Below are 21875 nucleotides of genomic sequence, written 5' to 3'. Positions count from 1 at the left end.
TGTTTTATGCTAATTATACATTAAGTCATATCAGATATGTATTTTGATTTAGAATTTAGACATTATAGAAAAATGCCACTCCATGCAGTGAGATATAACATATAATAAATAAAATATATAAATATAAGTTAAACATTACCTTGTCATAGTGTTTTATAATTTATACATACCTCTTAATACATAATTTACAGATAACTCTTATATATGCCAATAAAAGAAATAATCATATTAGAATAATATATTACCTTATTTATTACTTATATTAGCGCTTCCTCATCAACATACATATATATATATATATATATAATAGGCTATATTACATATTCTAATATTATATAATGTTGTGCGGTATCTGTCACGCCCACTGAAGGCTCGCTGAAGTGAACTAATCCTGGAACATAACCTGCTCTGGAGCAGGTTATGTTCAGAGAGTGAGTTGCTATGACAACTAACATACCCTGAAAGTTACCTCCGTTTTTGGAACCGAAAGTTGAGGTTATCCATTTACTTACTCTTAAACATACCCGGGTATGTCACATAACCTGCTTTCTGGAATACCCCCCAGCTCTTCTTAGAAGACCGAGCAGGACCATGTGACTGCCATAGTAATAGCTTCCTTAGCAACAGGCGGTCTCTGTTGTGACATTTAGTTTTCCAGGATTCCTTTAGGTCTGTATCTGGACAGAATGGACTCGGGTAAAGTCTGCTTTTAGAACAAAGCCTAAATGGTCTCGTTATTTTTATTGAATAATATGATTTATTTTTTTGTTTTCTATTCCTGAAAGAGCCTGAATTAATTAGCTAATCCTAACTCCAACTCTAAACCTAACCCCTCCCCTAATCCTAACCCCTCCCCCATACCTTCTGCTAATCTGGCAGGGGTGCAGAATTCGGAACAACACATTAATGGACATTATTGGGCAATGTTCAAAGTTATACGAAAATAATCTTTTCTCTTTTTATCACCACTAGGCTAACAAAGCGAACAATGTTAAATAATTGATTTTCAAACCTATATTATATGACATTATATAGTATAAGTTTGCAGGAGTTTTAAAACTCCAAAGCAGCTACTCACCAATTGCAAATTACAAGAGGATTATGCTTCTGTTGTTATCTTATGCAATGTATCTTAAAGTCCACAGTCTCATATTTGCTATTAAATAGAGCTCTATGTTCACTGTTGATGATGAATTATGATGATCATTAAGCACCTGAGTGCAGCCTTATTGACTCCTCCCCCGATTAAGTTTCATTGTTTATACATTAAAATATACACACGTAAATCTTATTAATATTTTGTTAAGTTTAAAATTGTTATTTTGTTTCTTTTGTTTCCTTTTCAAAAGTGACACTGAAGAGCTCACTTAAAAAAAAACAGAAATCCTTGAAGGGGCAGGGCATGTTGATGCTATGCAAATTAGCCCTGGTAAACCCCGCCTTAATGCTGCAACTGATAAAAACAGAAACTGTTCTTTTAAATTGTAATAACATTTCACATTACATTTTTTAACAAAAAAATCAAATAAATGCAACTTTGGTAAACATAAGGAACTTATTAAAAAAAAAAAGGTCAGCATTCAGAATTAAGCATGTGTCGACTCCTAGTTTGCCCTACACCTTTTAATGAAAATGAGAAAGCAATCCACGATTCTTAAATTAAAATTAAATTAAATTTAAATGTATGCATTGCTGTTAATTTCCGGATGCTTTGGGAAATGCAAGTATACGTGTCATATGCCTGAGTCCTTTGAATTAGCAGCTTAAGTCTGATGCCAAGGAGATTTTATGAGATAATGGATAAAATGAATTTAATAATAATTCATTACATTTATATAGCGCTTTTCTAGGCACTCAAAGCGCTTTACATAGACAGGGGGTATCTCCTCATCCACCACCAGTGTGCAGCATCCACCTGGATGATGCGACGGCAGCCATAGTGCGCCAGAACGCCCACCACACACCAGCTTACTGGTGGAGAGGAGACAGAGTGATGAAGCCAATCAGCAGATATGGGGATTGTTAGGAGGCCATGATGGTCAGAGGCCAATGAGTGAATTTAGCCAGGATGCCGAGGTCACACCTCTACTCTTTTCAAAAGACTTCCTGGGATTTTTACTGACCACAGAGAGTCAGGACCTCGGTTTAACGTCTCATCCGAAGGACGGTGCTTGTTGACAGTATAGTGTCCCCATCACTACACTGGGGCGCTAGGACCCACACGGACCACAGGGTGAGCACCCCCTACTGGCCTCACTAGCACCTCTTCCAGCAGCAACCTAGTTTTCTCAGGAGGTCTCCCATCCAGGTACTGACCAGGCTCAGCCCTGCTTAGCTTCAGTGGGAAACCGGTCTTGGGCTCCAGGGTGATATGGCTGCTGGCAAGGTAATTTGGATCTCTGAGTCCAGCTGGCAAGAGTGTTTCCAGCCCTGCTCTTCACCAGAGAGCAATAAAATCACTCTTATAAAAGTCCATGCTGAGAAATATGGGTGTGATTATCATATACACACTCCAAATCCTAGTTTCACTTGTTCCTAACGAGCACCCTGTAACACTCGTCCTATTGTCTTATTTGAAAAGGTGGTTTTTCTCTGTGATGTCAAACATTCCCTCTGCAATCTTCCTGCAGGAAAGAGGAAGAGGAGGAGAGGAGAACGATGAAGATCTCCCACCCTTCCTCTCGTGCAGTGCAGTATGAGAACTTTGTCCGTCTAGCGACTTCCAAAACCCGAGGAAGAAGTGCCCAGGAAGTGAAGGAAGAGGTCAAAAGAGAACCTGGATACATTCATGAGATCTTTCCAGAACTAAAATTAGCTCCTGCTGAGGAGGAAGCCAAAATTCAACATCTGTTTTTGCAGTAGCACTGTGTACTCTTGATTCTACTGAAATCATTCTAATATGCTGATTTGCTGCTCAAGAAACATTTTTATTATTATAAATGTTTGAAAACAATTGTGCCTCTTCATAATTTTTGTGGAAATTGTCATTTCAAAAGAATTTTTTGATGAATAGAAAGTTGAAAAGTACAGCATTTATTTGATAAACAATTAATGCATTCCCTCTCCCTTTTGATCAATTTGAATGCATCCTTGCTGAATAAAAGTATTCATGTTTTTCTGTAGTTACCCACACTCATTTTTGTGTAAGTTTGACTGGCACGTGATTCCTAGTGTAAGAACGTGGTCGTCTCACCTCGAATCCTCCAGCTGCATGGCCAACCCCAAAACCAAACACAACAACTTCACCAGCAAACACACAGGTCCGAACGTACAGGAGCAACATCGCTTTTAAACCTCTAGGCCCGAAAGTTTATTGACTTCGGTCTGTCCTTCTGCTCAGAGTTGAGGTATCCTTGGCCAAGTGTGCTCCTATATGTCCAGAACTTCTTGGCCATACTCCATTTTATATAGCGTATATTTCTTGGCTTGGGTACCACACATATGTAATCTATATCTCATTGGATTAACTAAAACACCACCCCTTGCAATGCAACTATGTACCATAATGTGTGAATCTAATAATAAACTTTGAAGAAGTGAGCAGACTAAATGGCTTCTTCTTTCCATGAGCTTATGCAAGGACTGAGAATGCTAAAGTTCTGTGGCTTAATTCATGGTGACGATGAGTTTTACATATCCAACAGCATTCACATTGGCTTTGTGTGTTTGTGTGCAGAATGTGCAGACATTCATCTCATATGCAGCTCAAACAGCAAAGATGACACCCAGACTCGAGCTGCTCTCACTGCCCAAACTAAAGAAGAACAGACACTTCTACAACCCTGGATGACCAGAGAGTCCAATCCGAACTGTAAGAGACAGATGGGCTTTTCACACTGAGTTTACATATTCCAATCCCCACTTTTAACTCAGGGTAAAGGATCATTTCACATTTACAGTATAATTTAGCGGCGGATTGAGCAACGTTTTTTAACCCGAGGTTACGAAAGCAGGATTAGTGCCACATTTCCCGTGTTAACCCTTAATTGAAGTGCCAAACTGTGCAGTGTGAAACGACGTGGCTTCAGAATGTTACGGCTAGATGCTTAGCAACCGACAAGTGCTTCTTATTAATGTGCTTTGGCACATCAGGGAAAGACGCGCGTTGCATAAACTGTATTGTTTCTGCTTTTAAAGGGGAAAATGTCCAATGGTGATGGAATATGCATCATGTGGAGTAAAGAAGAGATGGTTTTATTCTTACCTTTATAGTCCAAAAAGTCGTTCCAAGAAAAACTTAGGAGTCTGCAGTTTATAATATGAGAATGAGAAATAGGCTACACACTCTGTTGAAAAAAACACCATATGCTGGTTAGGTATGTTTTGATGCTGGGATGCTGGTTTATGCTGGTCTGTGCTGGTCCTTTGCTGGTTTATGCTGGTCATATGTTCGCAAAGGACCAGCAAAAACCAGCAAAGGACCAGCTCAAACCAGCAAAGGACCAAACCAGCAAAGGCCCAGCAAAAACCAGCTCAAACCAGCAAAGGACCAGCTCAAACCAGCAAAGGACCAGCAAAAACCAGCTCAAACCAGCAAAGGACCAGCAAAAACCAGCAAATGACCAGCTCAAACCAGCAAAGGACCAGCAAAAACCAGCTCAAACCAGCATACCAGCGTCAAAATACCTAAAATAACATACCTAACCTTTTTTTTCAGCAGGGCAGGTCACATGCTGTGTTAGCCAATCAATAACTGACTACATAAATATGCAGATAAGAATGTTAACCCCAAGATTACTTTTTTTAACAGGTTTTAGAATGACATTTTAAACGCATGTGGTCAAATGCGTTTAAATATAGCTCTCTGCCTACTGACCTAATTGTTAAACATTAAATGTAACAGTAAACAGTAAATTTAGTTTGAAGGCGGAAAAAAAAAAGTAAAAAGCACAATGTTCTCTTACCATTCCTGATTCTAACACAAACCCACAGTGTTCGGCATAGTTTTGCAGGTATTTTAGCAGAAACGAGAGCTGCTGTTTTCTGTCGTCTCTTTTAGCATTCATAAGTATAGTGTGCAAACCCATTTCACAATATTAGATCGAAAAATCTGAAAAGGCCCATATATACACCCACACATTGCCCTTCCCTGGAAAGTGGACAAAGATTAAAAGATTGAAACACCAGGTGTAAATGTGTACTTGTGATCCAGTCGACCAAAACGCATTTGAATAACAGGTGTAAACAGGGCCTCAGAGAGCCTTGGAGTACAATTGATTACAAAAATACACTGTCGGTCACCCTTTCAGTTTTTTTAGTTGGTATACTACGACATGAAATCTGTTTGGACTCCCAAGTGTGGATTGATTCCGCCGTCTTTGGCTTCTCTTACAGGTGTCTAGGGGAGCAAGAAATGCCACGGCGAGTGCTTGGATCTAAGATTTATCCACTCCTAAAGCCCTCTCTAAAGATAACATCCCGCCCAGAGAACCAACATGGCAGCCCTGTGAAAACAAGACAGACCACAAAGCAGTCATAGTGTGCAGTTATTGTATTTTGGCACTTTCTCACCACCTTCCTTTTCCTATTAGGAGCTTGTTGCTCAGTTGAACTCTCATTGCTTTCACTCTGGTTTTCTAAACACGGTCTCAGATTTTGACTGGGGACTACTTTTGACTGAAATTTAAGGAACACATTATTCTTAGCCTGCTGCCAAACCCGCCTGGCTCCTCAAAAAGGACTCAAACAGTGTTTTACGCCTATAGTGTTTCCAGATTCTCTTGGTCTAGACACTGCCTTTACTGAGAAAACGCTGCAAGGGAATCTGTGATTATCAGCATCTGGTATGAACATCTGTGCAAGTTTTCTTGCCTGGACTTTCATTCTACACATTCAATTAGATTTCACTTAAGGTATTTCAATAGTTGAATGGCATATTGTATTTGCAGTAAAAAAAAAACAATAACCAATTTTAAAAAAAGTAACCAGGGATTCTTTGATTCTTTAATTGCAAATGAGTTGTCAGTAACTCAACTGTCACATTTTCGCATGTGTTTGGACCCTGTCCACTTGCTCATGTCACTACAGAAGCCAGTTTGACCTCAGATCAGATCATCTTTTTCCTGCTGTGCTCTCAAAGTCTTTCCTGTTCCCATGATCCTCCTCTAACTCTCTCTCTGACCCATGGGTGACAGATTCTACTTGTGTCTGTCGAGTTGTTGTGGTAACACACAGAGCCATTAAGATTCAGTAAACAGATCTAGTTCCTCTCACTGTATAAACTCAAACTCTGAGTCAGAACCACATCAGACGGATTTAGATGTGAAAGATTCATGTGTAATTAACATCAGAAATCAAACGGAGGAGCTATTCCAACATACAGTCATGCTTAAATTAATAAAACGAAATATTGTGGTTCTGCTGCGTAGATTCCAACCTATTTTGCAACCCAAGTTTGTATTATTATAATTTTTCTTTTTAATGTGTTGCAGAGATTCATTACCAACAAGGTAGCCCAAATAGATCCTCAAACCAAGACCAAAAACAACAAGACTTTGGATTATTGTGATGTTTTTATCAGCTTTTTGGACTCATTCTGACGGCACCCATTCACTGCAAAGGATCCACAAGTGATGTAATGCAAAATTTCTTCAAATCTGTTCCTATTGACAAACAAACTCATCCACTGTTCATCCTGGATGACCTGAGGGAGGATATGGATGGAAAACTATGTATTACCATGAAATGAAAATAGATAACGTAGATGAAGAGAGTCAAGAGAAATAATACCCCAATAGTTAATCATTCACTGCTGTGATTTTGAGACACTAATATACCTCTCTCTCTCTCTGTCTTCAGATATATATATATATATATATATATATATATATATATTTTTTTTTTTTTTTTTTTTACCAACATTTCTTACAGTGCTTGTCAGTTTCATATATTATTTTTTTTTATCAGGTTCTAACTGTATTATTTTAATATCTTCCAGGATATGCCAGGAAGATTGCTGTAGTGTGTTTGTGTTCAGCTCAGCATCTGCGTTGCAGTCAAATGAATGTTTGTTTTTCCATTGAGGGTGTGGGATGTTTTTTCTTGCCCCATTGCTCAAACACACACACACACACACACACACACGCACACGCACACACGCACGCACACACAGACACACACACACACTTGTTTACCACTACAGTCAGCTGTGCTCTGCCAACCATTTAAAAGTTTTCTCGTCTGTCCATCCTTTGCTAACTGGATTTGTTTAAAGATTTTAATATTTTATGAAATGCTGCCTTCAGCGTTTGAGTCCGTCAGATGCTTCTCGCTCCTTTCACGTGGACTCTATTGTTTAGTCGACTCTTTCACCATCTTGTCATCAAGATTTCATTTTAAAACCTTTTTGTTTTTTTCTTTTCTCCTTGATATGTTTTAGTTGGTGTCCAGGTTTTCAGATGCGTTCAGAACCAGCTGTTTTTCTCAGAAGTTGCCCTTTCATAGATTACTAACTTAAGTTAACTCAGACATGGTTCTCCAATAATTTTGATGAAGAAATAAATATAGAAACAAACCGTCAAACAGTAATATTACATTAAATAAATGTAACATTTAGATACTGAGATCTTTGACTTTGGATAATTGTAATATTTATTATGCGAGCAGAAACATTACCGAGATACTTCTAATAGAGACAACTGTGAGATCGCTGTGGTCTATTTCTGTAGGAGAAAAACCGAGAAGCAGAGGACATCTCAATTTGTTCTCAATTTAATCTCAGTGTCTAGCACAAACAATCGAGATGATAAAGATTTATAGTATAAGGTTTATAAATAAAGATACAGATCAAGTGTAACTCTGATGTTTCTCAGCTCTATGATGATCCTCCTAATGATATAGCTCTATACTGATCATTTAACACATGAAATCAAACCCTGACATACAGATGTAATTCTTTATATACAGATGCTTACATTTAGTTTCTTTACGAACATTATATAGTTATGGCAATAAAATAAACATACATACACTGTGCTTTGAGCAAAAGATTACACCTTAGATCAAATAAAAATAAAATATGACTCATATCGGTCTTCAAACTTCAGAAAGCATCCTCAAATAAGAAAAGAGAGAGCGAGATAGTCTAGTGCAGTGGTTCCCAAACTTTTCCATTCCACGACCCACCTAGACAAGTGTAATCTATTTCATGACCCACCACAATATTTGAGGAAAAAAAAGGTTGATATTACTTTAAGCCTAATCTTACTTAAAAGTTTGATGACAGAAATGAAGTATTTAAGAAAAAAAAACTTTTTATTTTAGAGTAGGCCTACACCTGAAAAAAATCACTATTAATATTTAAGTTTTAATTTTTGTTTACAGACTTTAGAATATGTAGTGTCCATAAAAACGTTAAACAGGCTCACTCCAGTGAACTGTAATCTGCGCTGCTGTGTTTTGTTGCAGAAAATGCATTCACGATCCTTCCGTGTGTGTCGGTGAGAACGGAGCACAATCCAACACTTTTTTTAGAAAAAGCATAAGAAGCAAAGCAGAACTATCTAAAACTGTTTGGAGATTAAAATAATTGTGAAATAGGTAAAAAATAATAATAAACATGTGTCTCGTTTTAAATAAACAAAAAAAAAAAAAACTGGATGACATTAAGTTCAGGCAGAAATTTATTTTAGCAATGGTTAAATTAATGTTCAGCAATATCTTCAAAAGATTTCTGAACTTTGGCAAATTTTTCTCTAAAAAGAGATGATACGTCAAGGAGTATTGCATTATTTTTTTGTGCATTTTGTTATGTGGAAATGTTTAAATCTTGTAGTGTTACAATTAACCCTGCGTTTGTGCACTGCTCACCCTGTACATGTGAAATGCTTTTTACAAACCGTTTCCCGAACGAAAAAAGTGCACAGAGCTCAAACGGACGATAGAAATGAATGAACATGGCCTACCTGAAACCGTTTTCGTAACATTTGTTTTCTGGTGTATGCAATCTCATGCGGAATATAGTGTATTGAAGTGAGCAAGTTTTTCTCTTTTAATAATGCGGACCGATTGAACCTTTTAATGACATTGCTCTGAGACCTTCACTGTTATTACAACTCGTGCGCGCCCGCGCTTCAAAACACGCAAAGCACGCGGACTTAATTGCAATTCGAAAATCACACTAAGGATATTGCAGTCCTTATTAATGTTGGTGGGCTATATCATTGTGACGAGTGGGTTCCCGGTTCCCGCCTCCTCCTTCCCGTGATTGAGAAGTTTTTAATGTGTTAGACTGGTGCCGAAGCCTGGGAGGAAGGAGGGACGCGCTGCCGAAGATCCCTCGGCACTGAGGTGAATCCGCAGTGCCATCGAGTAGGGCGAAGGAGGATGCTCGAGGCGGTGGGCTGGAGTGAGTTGCCGGGGAGACGGACGCTCCTCTTTTGTATCCTTCCGATCTCCTCCGTGGTTCTCGAGACTGGTGAGTCGAGCAGGTGTCGCTCAATTCCAATCACTCCACCGGCCTCGCACCGTTCCCACTCGTCACTTTCGTGCAGCCCTAGACTGAACTGTGTGTGTGTGTGTCATTGAAACGCAAATTTAGCTGCAGCCAAGTGACTTTGTGCGACCCACCTTGTTCCATTCTGTGACCCACAAGTGGGTCGCGACCCACAGTTTGAAAACCCCTGGTCTAGTGAACAAACACGGGAGCAGAGAGAGAAGAAGAACATGAAGATCTTCCATCAGTCCTTCACTGATCCCAGTTCAGCAGGGAGACCTTCTGCTTTCCTCCACTGAGCATTTCGCATCCTGAACCATTTCTACAGGACAGAGAGAGAGAGAGAGATTAGACTGACTGTTAATCAGGAGATATCACATAATGCAGAGATTTTATTACTTTTGAAGAAAATTGTACTGTTGCTTGCAATAAGTTTTCAATTTGTGTGTTTGCATGTACCAGTTGTCAGATTCAAGTGTTTACATGCTTATTGTTTTCCTATTGATCTGATTGTTTCAGGTCCTCAGGTCTAAATTGTGTTCAGATCAAGCTCAGTCAGATCAATTGAGGTGTTAACATGAAGGCTTTTCAATCTTATTAAGCCATCGATCTATAAATGGAGCATTTGAATGTGTTATCCAAATCTTTTTCAACACAGGTGAAGAACTGACTAAATATTTCACTCTTACGCACTAACCTTAGACTATCCCAAATTAGCTGAGTTTCAGAGAAACAGACAGTTGCATTACAGCTCTGAGGTACAATGATCTTTAACACTAGCATTGCAACACACTTGCAAACTGGCAGTGTTTTACATAACAAACTACGAGAGTATAAAATGCTCTGTATAAAATCTCTTTATTTGTTAGGGTGATTATACATCCACTTTTTCCCTATTTTTAAACTCCATCAAATGTCTTGGTTTTGGCTTCGTTTTCCTTTTGTTTTTATACCTGTTAAAGGTAACGACTGAAAAGTAGTTTGACCAATTGCATGCAGGCATTGTACATAACTGACCAATCATGGCATAATGTATGAGGTAGAGAAACCATCAATAGGAAAACAAAGCCAAAACACAGACATTTTAGGCGATTTAGAGGCATCGTCACCCTACTTTTGGAAGTATTTTGTTTGTTCGTATGAAAAATATGCCACTATGTCAAGAACAGCAAACACTGTGTGAACTGTATTTCTGTGTTTGTGCGAACAGCAGCGCCGCTCATCTTCAGCTCACAGGTTTTAGTGCAGCATGGGTAGTGTTTGACTCAGAGTCAAATGCTACACATGCTACACTAAAACCTGTGCGGTTTATACTAACCCACAGTACACACAGAGTCTGTTTACTAGCCAACACAGCGAGCAGGCATGATCGGTTTACAGAGAGAGAGAGAGAGAGTTGTACACCTGTTCCTCATACCGCACCCTCTGTGTTCAAGTTTTCTTAGCATTAAAATAATGCAAAGTGGTGATTCATTTTTTCCCTGGGAGAAATTTTGCACATTTCTCACATTCTCAGTAGTCTTCACACAGGATCATATATTAGGGTTATTGTGGGTCTTAAAAATTATTAATTCGCCCTTCCACAAATTGAGGCCTTGAAAATGTCTTATTTCGGAGCAGAAATCAGAATCCTGTTGCATGCAGTGCTTTAAAAAATATTATCTTCCTCTGTATTTTTGTCTTGTTTTCCAAATCGTACCTCAACATCTCCTTAAATCAAGATGCATTTAATTAAGAGGCAAAATTAATATAAGAAGTCTAAGAAAGTGTTTTCTTAAACAATTAGTAAAATAAAGTTAGGTTATGATCAAAACAAGAACCAATCTTTACTGTCACTTTCATTTAATTTAATGCATCCTTTTGAATAAAATAATTACTTTCTTTCCAAAACCCCCCACTCCTGTAATATTGTATATTAACTATGACTTGGGGAGGAGTGAATACACTTAAGTACACTATATACATTCACACACCCCTATAAAAGGGTGAATTGCTAAGCCTGTTCTATTGTGCAGCGTAGTTCATCACAAAGGCGTTCACATTTTGTATAAATGCACTTGGTTTTTCACAATCATAGTGACAGAAACAGACCAGCCTCAAGATGGAATGTGTTTCCAGTAACATTCTTCCAAACTTAACACTGTCATCACTAGAAGTGTTGCTCACAAGGTCTGAAGTATCTATTAGATACTGTAAGTAGACGCATTACAGCATTACTAATCTGCCGCAGAAATATAAATCTGCCTTAACTTCTCCATTACATCATGAGTCCTGTGTGGGTTTTTCCTTTGAATGAGTGTGTTTAGAAATCAGACACAATGTGTTTGAACACGTCGACTGTAGCCTATGCGTAAGAGGGAAGGCGCGTCCGGAGGTGCTCCGGGTCGGCTATTGTGCTAAACACTTTGTTTATGGTCAGTGTCAGCTCTCCGTTCACATGCCTTTGGCTTTTAATGCTGTCAGTGTTTTAATTTGAGCTGGTGACAGCAAAACAGGAATGAAGACGATGCACGAGAGGAGCTTGCATCATGGGTAATGGGGCTTGGTTAAAGATCTCATATGTTGCATGTTCACATCCTGGAAGGGTTGATCCATGAAATTTCATCGTGCAATTAAGAGTTTTAACCTCCAGAGCGACTCAGTTTAAGTAAAGTCACTTTGAGCAATGAAAAACACCTCTCTTTAACATTTATTGTCTCATTAACTTTCCCTGATCAAATAAAGTCAGGCAGGCTGTTATGCAGTAAAAGCTCATGAACCATGTCGATTGAAATAAAATGCACCCTGGACACACATCATGGCAAGTTTTTAACTTTTGTAATCACACTGAGATGTGAATGCCATAGTAAAGTAGTATATATACAGCATCCCAGCTAACAAGAATATGTACGCTAATGTTCACATTAATCATTTCTCAATAGTCTCAGAAAATTAAATGTTGTTAATAAACTGATTGTTTTCTCGGTTATGTTAAAGTTAGAGAAAACATCAAGGGAAGGTTCAATTTGATAATTTTGCAAACATTATGGAAACGTTATTCCGAATGTTCTGTAAACCATGTGAAACTAGTAAAACGTTTGTTCCTAATTCGAGATAACCTTGTCCGAACGTTAGCCAAAGTTCTGAGAACGTTCACTCTCAGCTGCGATGTTGCATCTGAAACCACTAGAGTTGTGACGTTCGCGAACGAACCGATTCTTTTGAACGGCTCATAAACATGAACGATGGGAGCCGAGTCGCGGCTGGAGGGGAGCCGTTCTTTCTGTCGTTCTTTTTTCCTATGCGTTTCACACAGATGCACACAAATGAGCTCCCCCGCGAGACAGAACAGTTATAGGGGGAGGGGCGCACCCAGCGCAGGCCAACCCTTTATAGCGTGATGATATTAGTTATTAGTTGTGCATGTTCATTGCAGCCCACTTTGTTATTGTTCATTGACTTGAAGGGGCTGATGTCCTATTTGCAAAGTTTACAGTAGTAATAGTATGTAGTATGTAGACATTTCCATTTTATTTATTCTAATTTTATCTACTTTAAATATTTTTTGTTTTCTATCAAAATGTTCTTGTGTGATAACAATGTTCTTGTGTGAAAGTGTTTGTAGTAAAAGATGTTTTGCACAGAAATTCATTGCAGCCGGCTTTGTTTTTGATGTTTATTTGAGTAGGTATTGTATGAATAACATAAGTCAACGTAGCTTTACACACACACACACACACATTTTGTACTAAAGGTAAATCCAAAATAGTGATGTCACTGTCTAAGCAGAGGGATTTGTGCAACCCTATGGAATATAGTCCACACATGACAAATGAGGTAATAATCAATATTTCAGAATAATTCAAACTCAGACATTGGTGTGTGATATCTGAGTTTTAATTATTTGGCTACAAATCTCACCTCATCATTCCTCCCAGTGATTATTTCCAGGATAAACTGAGATGCCCCCAAGCTGGCTTCTTAAAACTGACTAAATATTTAAAAAGAGCCAAAAGAGCCGTTCTTTTGAACGGCTCTTTGAAAGGAACGGATCGCGAAGATCCGGATCCCCTCAAAGAGCCATAAATCCCATCACTAGAAACCACGGCAGTAATGGTCCTTTTTGAAAGGAGCGTTTTACATTATTTGATTACATTTACAATACATTTACATTATTCTTATTATTCAAAAATATTTGTAATTATAATCAGCCTTTATTATTGTATATTATGTATTAAAACTGTTATGCCTAAATTAATATATATATTTTTTTATTTTATTTTATATATTTGTTTGTAGATAGATAGATAGATAGATAGATAGATAGATAGATAGATAGATAGATAGATAGATAGAGCTCACCGCTGTATCCTCTTCGCTCAGCCCACACTCCGCAGCGATCAGCATCAGTGTGGTGAAGTCGGGGTGTTTGCTGACCTTCGTGAAGTTCTCCTCCAGAACTTTAATCTGATCCTCCGCTAAACGCATCCCGAACATCGCCATCGCGTTTCCCCTCGCGCTCATGTTTCAGCTCCAGACAGACAAACGGAAACTAATATCCCAGCTCGACTGATGTAAGTCTCAGCGAGTCGTGCAAATAAACTCTAAAGTCCGCAAAAGAAGCGCCAGCCTCCACGAGGAAATGCTTTGGAAAAGAGAAAACACACAGTCAGTGTGATAGATGCAGACTGGAGTCCGCTGACGCGTGTGCAACGCCTCTCTTCAGGGGCAGCTCGAGTGTGTACTGAACCTGATGATGACCAAACTCCATCTGCTCTGCCTCTGATCATTCACAGCATTACGTAATGCGCTCCGGGTGACGTCACAGCGGGGCTGAAGCCCGACAGAGCTTTTTAAAGTACCTCAGGCAATTAAATCATACAGTGTTTACCTCATAAAGCTGTCAAGAACATGTCCTGACCATTTCACCTCAAAATAAATAAATAAATGAAATAATAAATAAATGTTTTATTTATTAGGAATATTAATAAATAACAATAACAGCACCTGTATTATTATTGTAATTATTATTATTATATTTAATGTATTTAACATTAATATTTATTTAATGTATTAAAATATTTAAAGTAGAATAGTATAGTAGTGTACTTTGAAGTATACGTAATTGTTTAATACAATCAGATTTACAAACATTTAGTATTACAGATTTAATGTGTTTAATATATTTATATTGAATAAATGTATGAATAAATTCTATATAGTAGTTTGTTTGTTTTTTAGCTTGCTCATGTGTTATGTGAAACTCATGCGGGCTGTGCAGCGGTTGTCAGCAATTTGATTAGATCCAGTCTGTACAAAAACGTTCTGTAATAAGGTTCAACTTCTTTAATTGATTATCTTTCTGTCTCTCACACATCTCAGGTACTAAATTCAACCCCCTGGGGGTTTTGGCAGATGTGTTGGGTATTTCTCCATCAATGATGGGTATGCAGTAGTTTACAGTACTTCTGTTGTGCTTGTGAAAGCCATGACTGTGAAGAATGCTGAGCGGTGAGTTCTGTGGAAACAGAAACACCAGTCTGTCATTTACCAAAAACACAATTCAGCTGTAGAGGAGCCTGCTGGTGTTTCTCAGAGAACTCAGTGGAAGGGAGGTTTCTGTGGAGGAGGAGAGGAAACGGGGAACACAGATATCCAGACTCCCACAAAGAGACCACTGGACCCTCTGGACTGATTATATATCACTGTATACATGCTACACAGCCCCTATAGAGTAAACACACACACACACACACATCCTCGCTCTGTGGAGCTGCATTCTCTCAGCAGTCGTAACTTATGTAAAAAGTTGGAGTTGTTTAAAAGAAATAATTTTCACACGATATGCTTGACAGTGCTGCTTTCATGATGATATATCTAACATCTATGATATGATTTGATATCCTCATGTCAGAGTCACCTGCTCAGGTGAAAGAGAAACACAGTTGACAGTGTAACACAAGATTCTTGACACTTCCAGGAAACTACAATAACTTTTTTTTTAAACTGTAGTGTTATTTTAGCATTATTTGTATAATTTCTTAATATTAACATTTTCATGATATTTTAATGTTGCTTATTCATAATCTGAAAAGACATATAGGAAGTTCACAATGGTGAATTGTTATGTAATTGAAAGCTGTCATTTCTGGTTGCTAGGGTGTTCAGGATTGTTGCTAGGTGGTCTGTATGATGTTTTAGATCTTGCTTAGTACTTGTTTACTCACTCAACTCCAAAAAGCCCAGGTGTGTGAAATAACAATAGTCATGCTTGCCCCCAATGATCAGCAAGCAAATGCAAAGCTTCGAGAAACTGGGTCATGAAACCGATGCTCGTCCTTCACTTTTGTGCCGGAACAAAACAGAATCAATACAGGTGACTCAAAATACTGTCTTTTATTTCTATGGCTCTGAGTTTTGTATTGATTCCTGCCCTTTTAGCATCATTTCTCCACCTCATTTGAACCCAAAGTGTTTTTCTGTTGCCTGAGGAGAAGGTGTTGGGTTTGAATGACTCACAGTTTTGTTTTCTGGAGCTCTTTGAGAAGGTTTGGGTAACAGTGTCCATACTTGCTCCTGTGAACACAGGTGCTCAGTCTCTCACCTAGAGGGCTGTTTTCTGCTCACGCTCTGAAAAGCCCTGTATTTAATGAGAGATTTTCAAAAGTCAGAATGCTGTTAAACTCATGATCCTGTGTTATTAGGTATTATTGTATTTACTGTATAAGGGTGGAGAGGTGACATGTTTGGATAGGGAGGAGATCAGGTGTGGACATCCAGGATGAATCTTAAGCAATGTTAGTTAGAGAGAAGATGACTTTAATCAGATGTGTTTAGTCAGCAGGGTGGAGAACAAGAGCACATATTCAGCACATGATTTCATACCTGATTATATAAACAACAAACATTCAGACACAATATAGTGAATATAAAGGTGTTTGAATTGAATCTAATGCCTTGAGGATAACATGTGCCTCAAATAGATCAGTTTATTTATCTGCCAATATCTGACCAATTTTAATAATTGTATGGATTTTGAGTAAATAAAGCGTAAAATTAGCTTTCATTTAATTTCAACATTTTTATGGATCATGAATAATGCATGTATAATATAGAAATATCTATAAATAAAATATAATTAATAAACCGATGTATATTAAATATCTATAAATACAATAAATATATGATTCAGCCAATATTTTGTCAATTTTACTGTTTGCATCAGCCAATTATAATGCACGCATTTGACTTTTAAGTAAAGAATATAATTTCTAAATATGTATAAATTATAATTAATATAAAAATAATAATTTATGAATATCTACAAATTAAATGCATACAAAATAAATATGATCTTCTGTATAATATAAATAGCAATATTTATTAGTGTAAATTAATAATCAAATGTGTAATAATTTAATTTCTAACTGATTATTAACACAGGATTGAAATCACACAGACTTTACATTTTTAAGTTCTTTTTCATATTAGCATTTTTATCAAACACTGAGAAGACGAGAAGCAATGAGCTTTTGTTGCTTTACCCTTGACTTCATTTTATTACTTTCTTAATGGACAGACAGGATTCATGTTTGTTGTGCCCTTTAAACTTTAGTTCCAGTTTTAAGAAATGTGCCAGAGAATAGATGGATTTAGTGTGTTTGTTTGTGTGTGTTATTGTGCATGCAGGCTGAAGGCATCAGGATATCTTATCAATAATTACATCTGAACAGAGACTGACATTACAGCTCCTGCGAAAGTCAGTGACTTTTCTATGCTTTTCTATGCTTCTACACTTTTCATTGTAAGGAAGGAAATGCCAGAGAATTTAATCTTTCTTTAAATTAAGTGCATAGAGTTGCTTGTTTTATTAGTTGTTTGTTGATTATTAAATATAAAACTTGCTGAAATGTTTTCAGTGTGAGCATCAACTATTTTTGAACACTTTCATCTCGTTTCAACAAAACCGTGATAATATTGATAATCGTGATCATTTTAGTCACTATAATCGTGATATTAAATTTTCATACCGTCCCATCCCTAATATATATATATATATATATATATATATATATATATATATATATATATATATATATACTACAGCTGTCGAGATTAACGAATCGTGGATTTGTTGATTATATAATTATTTTTTCGATCTTTTCCCATCACATGAAAGGCTGCAGTGATGAGCAGCATTGAGTAGACAGAGTCTGTTTATCGCGTGAATGCAGTGATCTCGTCATTATTGCAACACGTTTTCTCTCACAAAATGCTTTCACCACAACTAACAGCAAACACATGAATACAGTAAGAGCTTTGTTGTGCAGCATAACAGCGTCATTCATTGTAACGGCAGTTTAGGCAAGAGTGCAGATATACTCGCGATGTGCGAGAGCTCTGAAAAAAAAGGGATCGTTCTTTGATCGCTCTCTGTAGTTAAATCACAATTTAAATAACAGATTTGTTTCATGCTACTAAGAGAAACAACGTGAAGTTGATCGTTTAGTCACTGGCTTGATTCACTGATGCATAAACAGTATTAAACGATTTAGAAAGAAAGTCTGTGTGAACTTGAATGATTAACTACACATCAGAAATCACTGATCACAGATCAGGCATTAATAAACACTGTTACTCACTGTTTGTGCCGGTGCTGTCGAATCCATATCATAAAAGTCTGTTTGTAAAGCCTTTGCTGACATTGAGACTGAATTATATGTTAATATTTGAGCGGGCAAAGCAGAGAAAGGGGAGGTAACATTTCTCTTTACAACGTCACAAAGAGGAGATTCCAGATCAGCCCGTTTGAGCTTCCATTTTCTCAAAGGCAGAGAAAGATAGTAAAATCTCGATTTACACCGATTCAAATTTTTAGAAACTTGGGGACCACATACATGCTAGGGGAAGTCATATTAATGTTAAAAAACCTCAGAAAGTGAAATTTTCATGTCATAGGACCTTTAAATCCATTCTGCAAAACCATTTCTCCCAAAACCAACACAGAAAATACATGCATAAGCCCAAGTAATAATATTATAATCAATACTATAATCAATATAATATCATTATTAAAAAAAAAAAAAAATCTTTAAAAAAATATTTGAAACCTTGAGTGTACATAAAAGTAAATGTCTTAAAAAGTAAAATGGTATTTAGAATGGGATTCAGAAGCTGAACACATGTCTGACCCTTCACTTATGAAATAATTCAGCAATTTTGCTCTGAATAAGACTGTTGTACCTTGTTTAATTTAAAACATTTTACCTTGTTTAAATCTGTTCCACAGATTCCCCCCAAGACCAGCACAGAAAACGCATGTCTAAATAAAAATGTAAACAAATTAAAGAAATATTATAATTAATATAATGATATCAAATAAAAAGAAGTGTTTCGAAACCTTGAGGGTCCACAAAATTAAGCGGGTTATGTGTGAACAAATAGTTTTTTTTTGTGGAACATTCATTAAAACACTTTATATATTTTATTTTCTATTCAGGCCTTTTGTCCTGATGATTGATATGTAATGCGTTAACAAACATGCGTGTGTATGTGTGTGTACACAGGTGTGTGAATGCATGAAATGTTTCTGAAAAACACTGATGAGTCAGTCAGTATGCAGATAAAGATCGATAAACAACACTGAGCTGAATAACACACATTTATTTAGTAAATACTGTGAGTTTTCAGCATGATCCTTCAGAAATCATTCTAATATGATTTGCTGCTCAAGAAACATTTCTTACTATTAGGCTATTGGTTGAAAACCGTTGTGCTGCTTCATATTTTTGTGGAACCGGTTAAATTTTTAAATGTCTTTACTGTCATCCTCTGAATAAAAGTAAAAATTCATCACTTACATGATAGAAAAGATCAAAAATAGACTGTAAACAGATTCCACTGTGGATCTGATGATGATTATAAATGAAACCACTGACATGTGTGTTTTTTTTTATTTTTAAAGAGACAGCAACGTTTACTGAACCCTGGTCTGCCTATCGTCTCCCCCGTTTCCTGTCAAACAATGCATATTGTGCTCAGACAGGAAATGCCTCCATTATCTTCTGTGGCCTGCGATACATTTAATGCATAAAAATAGGCATCTATGTGTGTGTGTGTGTGTACAAACAACAGAACAAAATAGGATGCAAAATGTTCCACAGAATAATTACAGCGATCTTAGTGCATGTCATGCTGTAACCAAAGCACAAGACGCGAGCCATGGAGACGAGAAACATGCTTGGATCACGTAAAGGGAAAATGTGGTCATTTATCTGGGCAGGAGGAAACGTGTGTCATCATTCCCACAAAATATCATTTCAAGAATTCTGTAGTGGAAAAGAGACGCTGTGCGTGTATATGTGTGTGTGTGTGTGTTTAATCTCTGCAGGAGAGGGCACGTGTTCCCATCTACACCGGCCAGGAGTGAACCTCGTATTGTGCATTCACGAACAATTCACAATTCATTAATCCTTTACTTTTACAATTTAAATCCAAAAGTATCCTAAAAGTCAGTTTAAGCCCAAAACACAAACGCTTAGCATATGTAAGCTAACAATGAACTTATTTTATAGGCTACGCATGAATTACAAATTGGGAAACTCGATTAAATTTACAGGACCTTCATAAAATTGAATAAAACACACCTGGTGCAGCATCAAATCTGAATTGTCATGTGCGCAACATTGGATGAGGATGAAACTTTCATGTGCGCAACATGCTTTGTGCACACTTTGAAACAACAAACCTGGCTAGTGTTGCCACTTTGAGGACAAACTAAGTGCAAAAATAAAATGTATCAAAGGGCATGTGCGAGCTGCATGAGCCCGCGGGGTTAAAATGTGGCTGAGTTCAAAAAAAAAAAAAGAGGGGAAAATGCACCTGAGGAAGTTTTAATTAGCAGTTGGGCTGGTTTGGTTTCGCAAACCCTGTGTACAATATGCATCCAATATTGATAATGGAATTTTCGTCACACACTTTCACTCGTAAAAAAAACGATATGTTGCGTTTACCAAAGACTATAGAATACAAAAGACATGTACGTATAGTTTTGAGAGGGGCAAAATGCAACACTCAATATGGCTGCTCAATTGCAGGCAGGAAGCCCTGCCTTTCAAGAAAGAGCCAATCAATAAACGGTAAAGTCAGTGCATCACTGCAGCTGCTGTTAAAAGTCCCGGTTGCTATAGAAAAAGTCAGCACTCTGAGATGTGCTCTTAGGACTTAGGACATGCGCACTGGCTGATCTAGCCTGAGAAATAAGCTTTTATACCGCTGTTTGAGCAAAAGAAACAACATTTATGACACAGTTGTCATATTTCTTTGGTTATTTCAAATATGAAATTCAATCCTAAGCTTGGTGAACAGTTTTGGAGAATTTTATGTTTCCCCATTCAGAGAGATAGGAGCTGCACTTGGATGCCCAAGAGCCATTTCAAAGATGGCCGCAGGGTGACATGACTTGTCTTCAAGAGACTTTGGCTTTACGTAAGACCTTAACATTTTCATCCCACATTCCCATCATCTGCATGAGAACAATAATCATTGACGGACACGGTTACTGTGAAATCCACAGACTGTGTTAAAGCTTGAGGGTCATTTGGATCTTAATGACGCACAGCACGAGAGAGCCCTCGTGTTTATGGTGCATTCTCCATGACTGCACCAGTGGTCCCCAATCTCACTCTCAACACAAACTCTCTTGATGGCCTTCAATAGACTGCTTTACATGGGAAATATAAAGCTAGATTCACTTTCATCCTCATTAAGACTAAACGAAAGCATTTTGTTTTCAGCTCTGCATTGTTGCTCTATTATTACACGCTTTTAAGAACAAGAAACAAGAAGTGTTTTGCTTGCACTCCCCTTTGATTATTATCATTAAGAATAAGAGTCATTCACACACCCACAGGAAAATCCCTGTTAATGGTCTCATTTTAGATATATTAAAGATATTTAAAAAATCTTAACAGTTTGGACCCCAGACCACAAAACCAGTCATAGGGGTATTTACTTTTTTTTTTTTTTCGAAATTGAGATTGATACATCATAAGAAAGCTGAATTAATAATGTTTGTTATGATAGGACAATGTTTGGCTGAGATACAACTATTTGAAAATCTTGAATCTGAGGGTGCAAAAATATCAAAATATAGAGAAAATTTCATTTAAAGTTGTCCAAATTAAGTTTTTGGCAATGTAGATTATGAATCAAAAATTAAGTTTTTGTGTATTTAAAGTAGGAAATTGACAAAATATCTTCATGGAACATGATCTCTACTTAATATCCTAATAATTTTTGGCATAAAAGAAAAATCTGTAATTTTGACCCAATTTTGACTGTATTTTTTGTTTTTGCTACAAATATACCCCAGTGACTTAAGATTGGTTTTGTGGTCCTAAAACAGTTTTCTTTATTGAAATAAAGCTTTTGAATTTAGATGATTATAACTGAAATAAAGATA

General features: G+C 37.2%; 1 protein-coding gene across 1 annotated transcript; it reads right to left on the bottom strand.

Annotated features, from left to right (window-relative positions):
* Nucleotides 1-9623: 9623 nt before the first annotated feature.
* LOC132114311 (homeodomain-only protein-like) lies at nucleotides 9624-14180 on the bottom strand. Its single transcript, XM_059522421.1, has 2 exons — nucleotides 13775-14180; nucleotides 9624-9755 (listed from the first exon to the last, which is right to left on the bottom strand). The coding sequence occupies exons 1-2, from the start codon at nucleotides 13934-13936 to the stop codon at nucleotides 9678-9680; spliced, it is 240 nt and encodes a 79-aa protein (XP_059378404.1). The 5' UTR covers nucleotides 13937-14180; the 3' UTR covers nucleotides 9624-9677.
* Between the last annotated feature and the right edge of the window lie 7695 nt (nucleotides 14181-21875).

This window comes from Carassius carassius, chromosome 33 (assembly GCF_963082965.1).
Source record: "Carassius carassius chromosome 33, fCarCar2.1, whole genome shotgun sequence".
Lineage (NCBI taxonomy): Eukaryota > Metazoa > Chordata > Actinopteri > Cypriniformes > Cyprinidae > Carassius > Carassius carassius.
Note: the sequence above shows the minus strand (reverse complement) of the source record. Positions and strands in the feature narration are given on the sequence as shown.

What these genes read in the sequence shown, in the direction of transcription:
- LOC132114311 (XM_059522421.1), bottom strand. Translation starts at nt 13,936, where the DNA reads ATGAGCGCGAGGGGAAACGCGATGGCGATGTTCGGGATGCGTTTAGCG. An exon ending in TGAGCGAAGAGGATACAGCG is followed by an intron (nt 9,756 to 13,774) that starts GTGAGCTCTATC and finishes TCTGTCCTGTAG; the next exon opens with AAATGGTTCAGGATGCGAAA.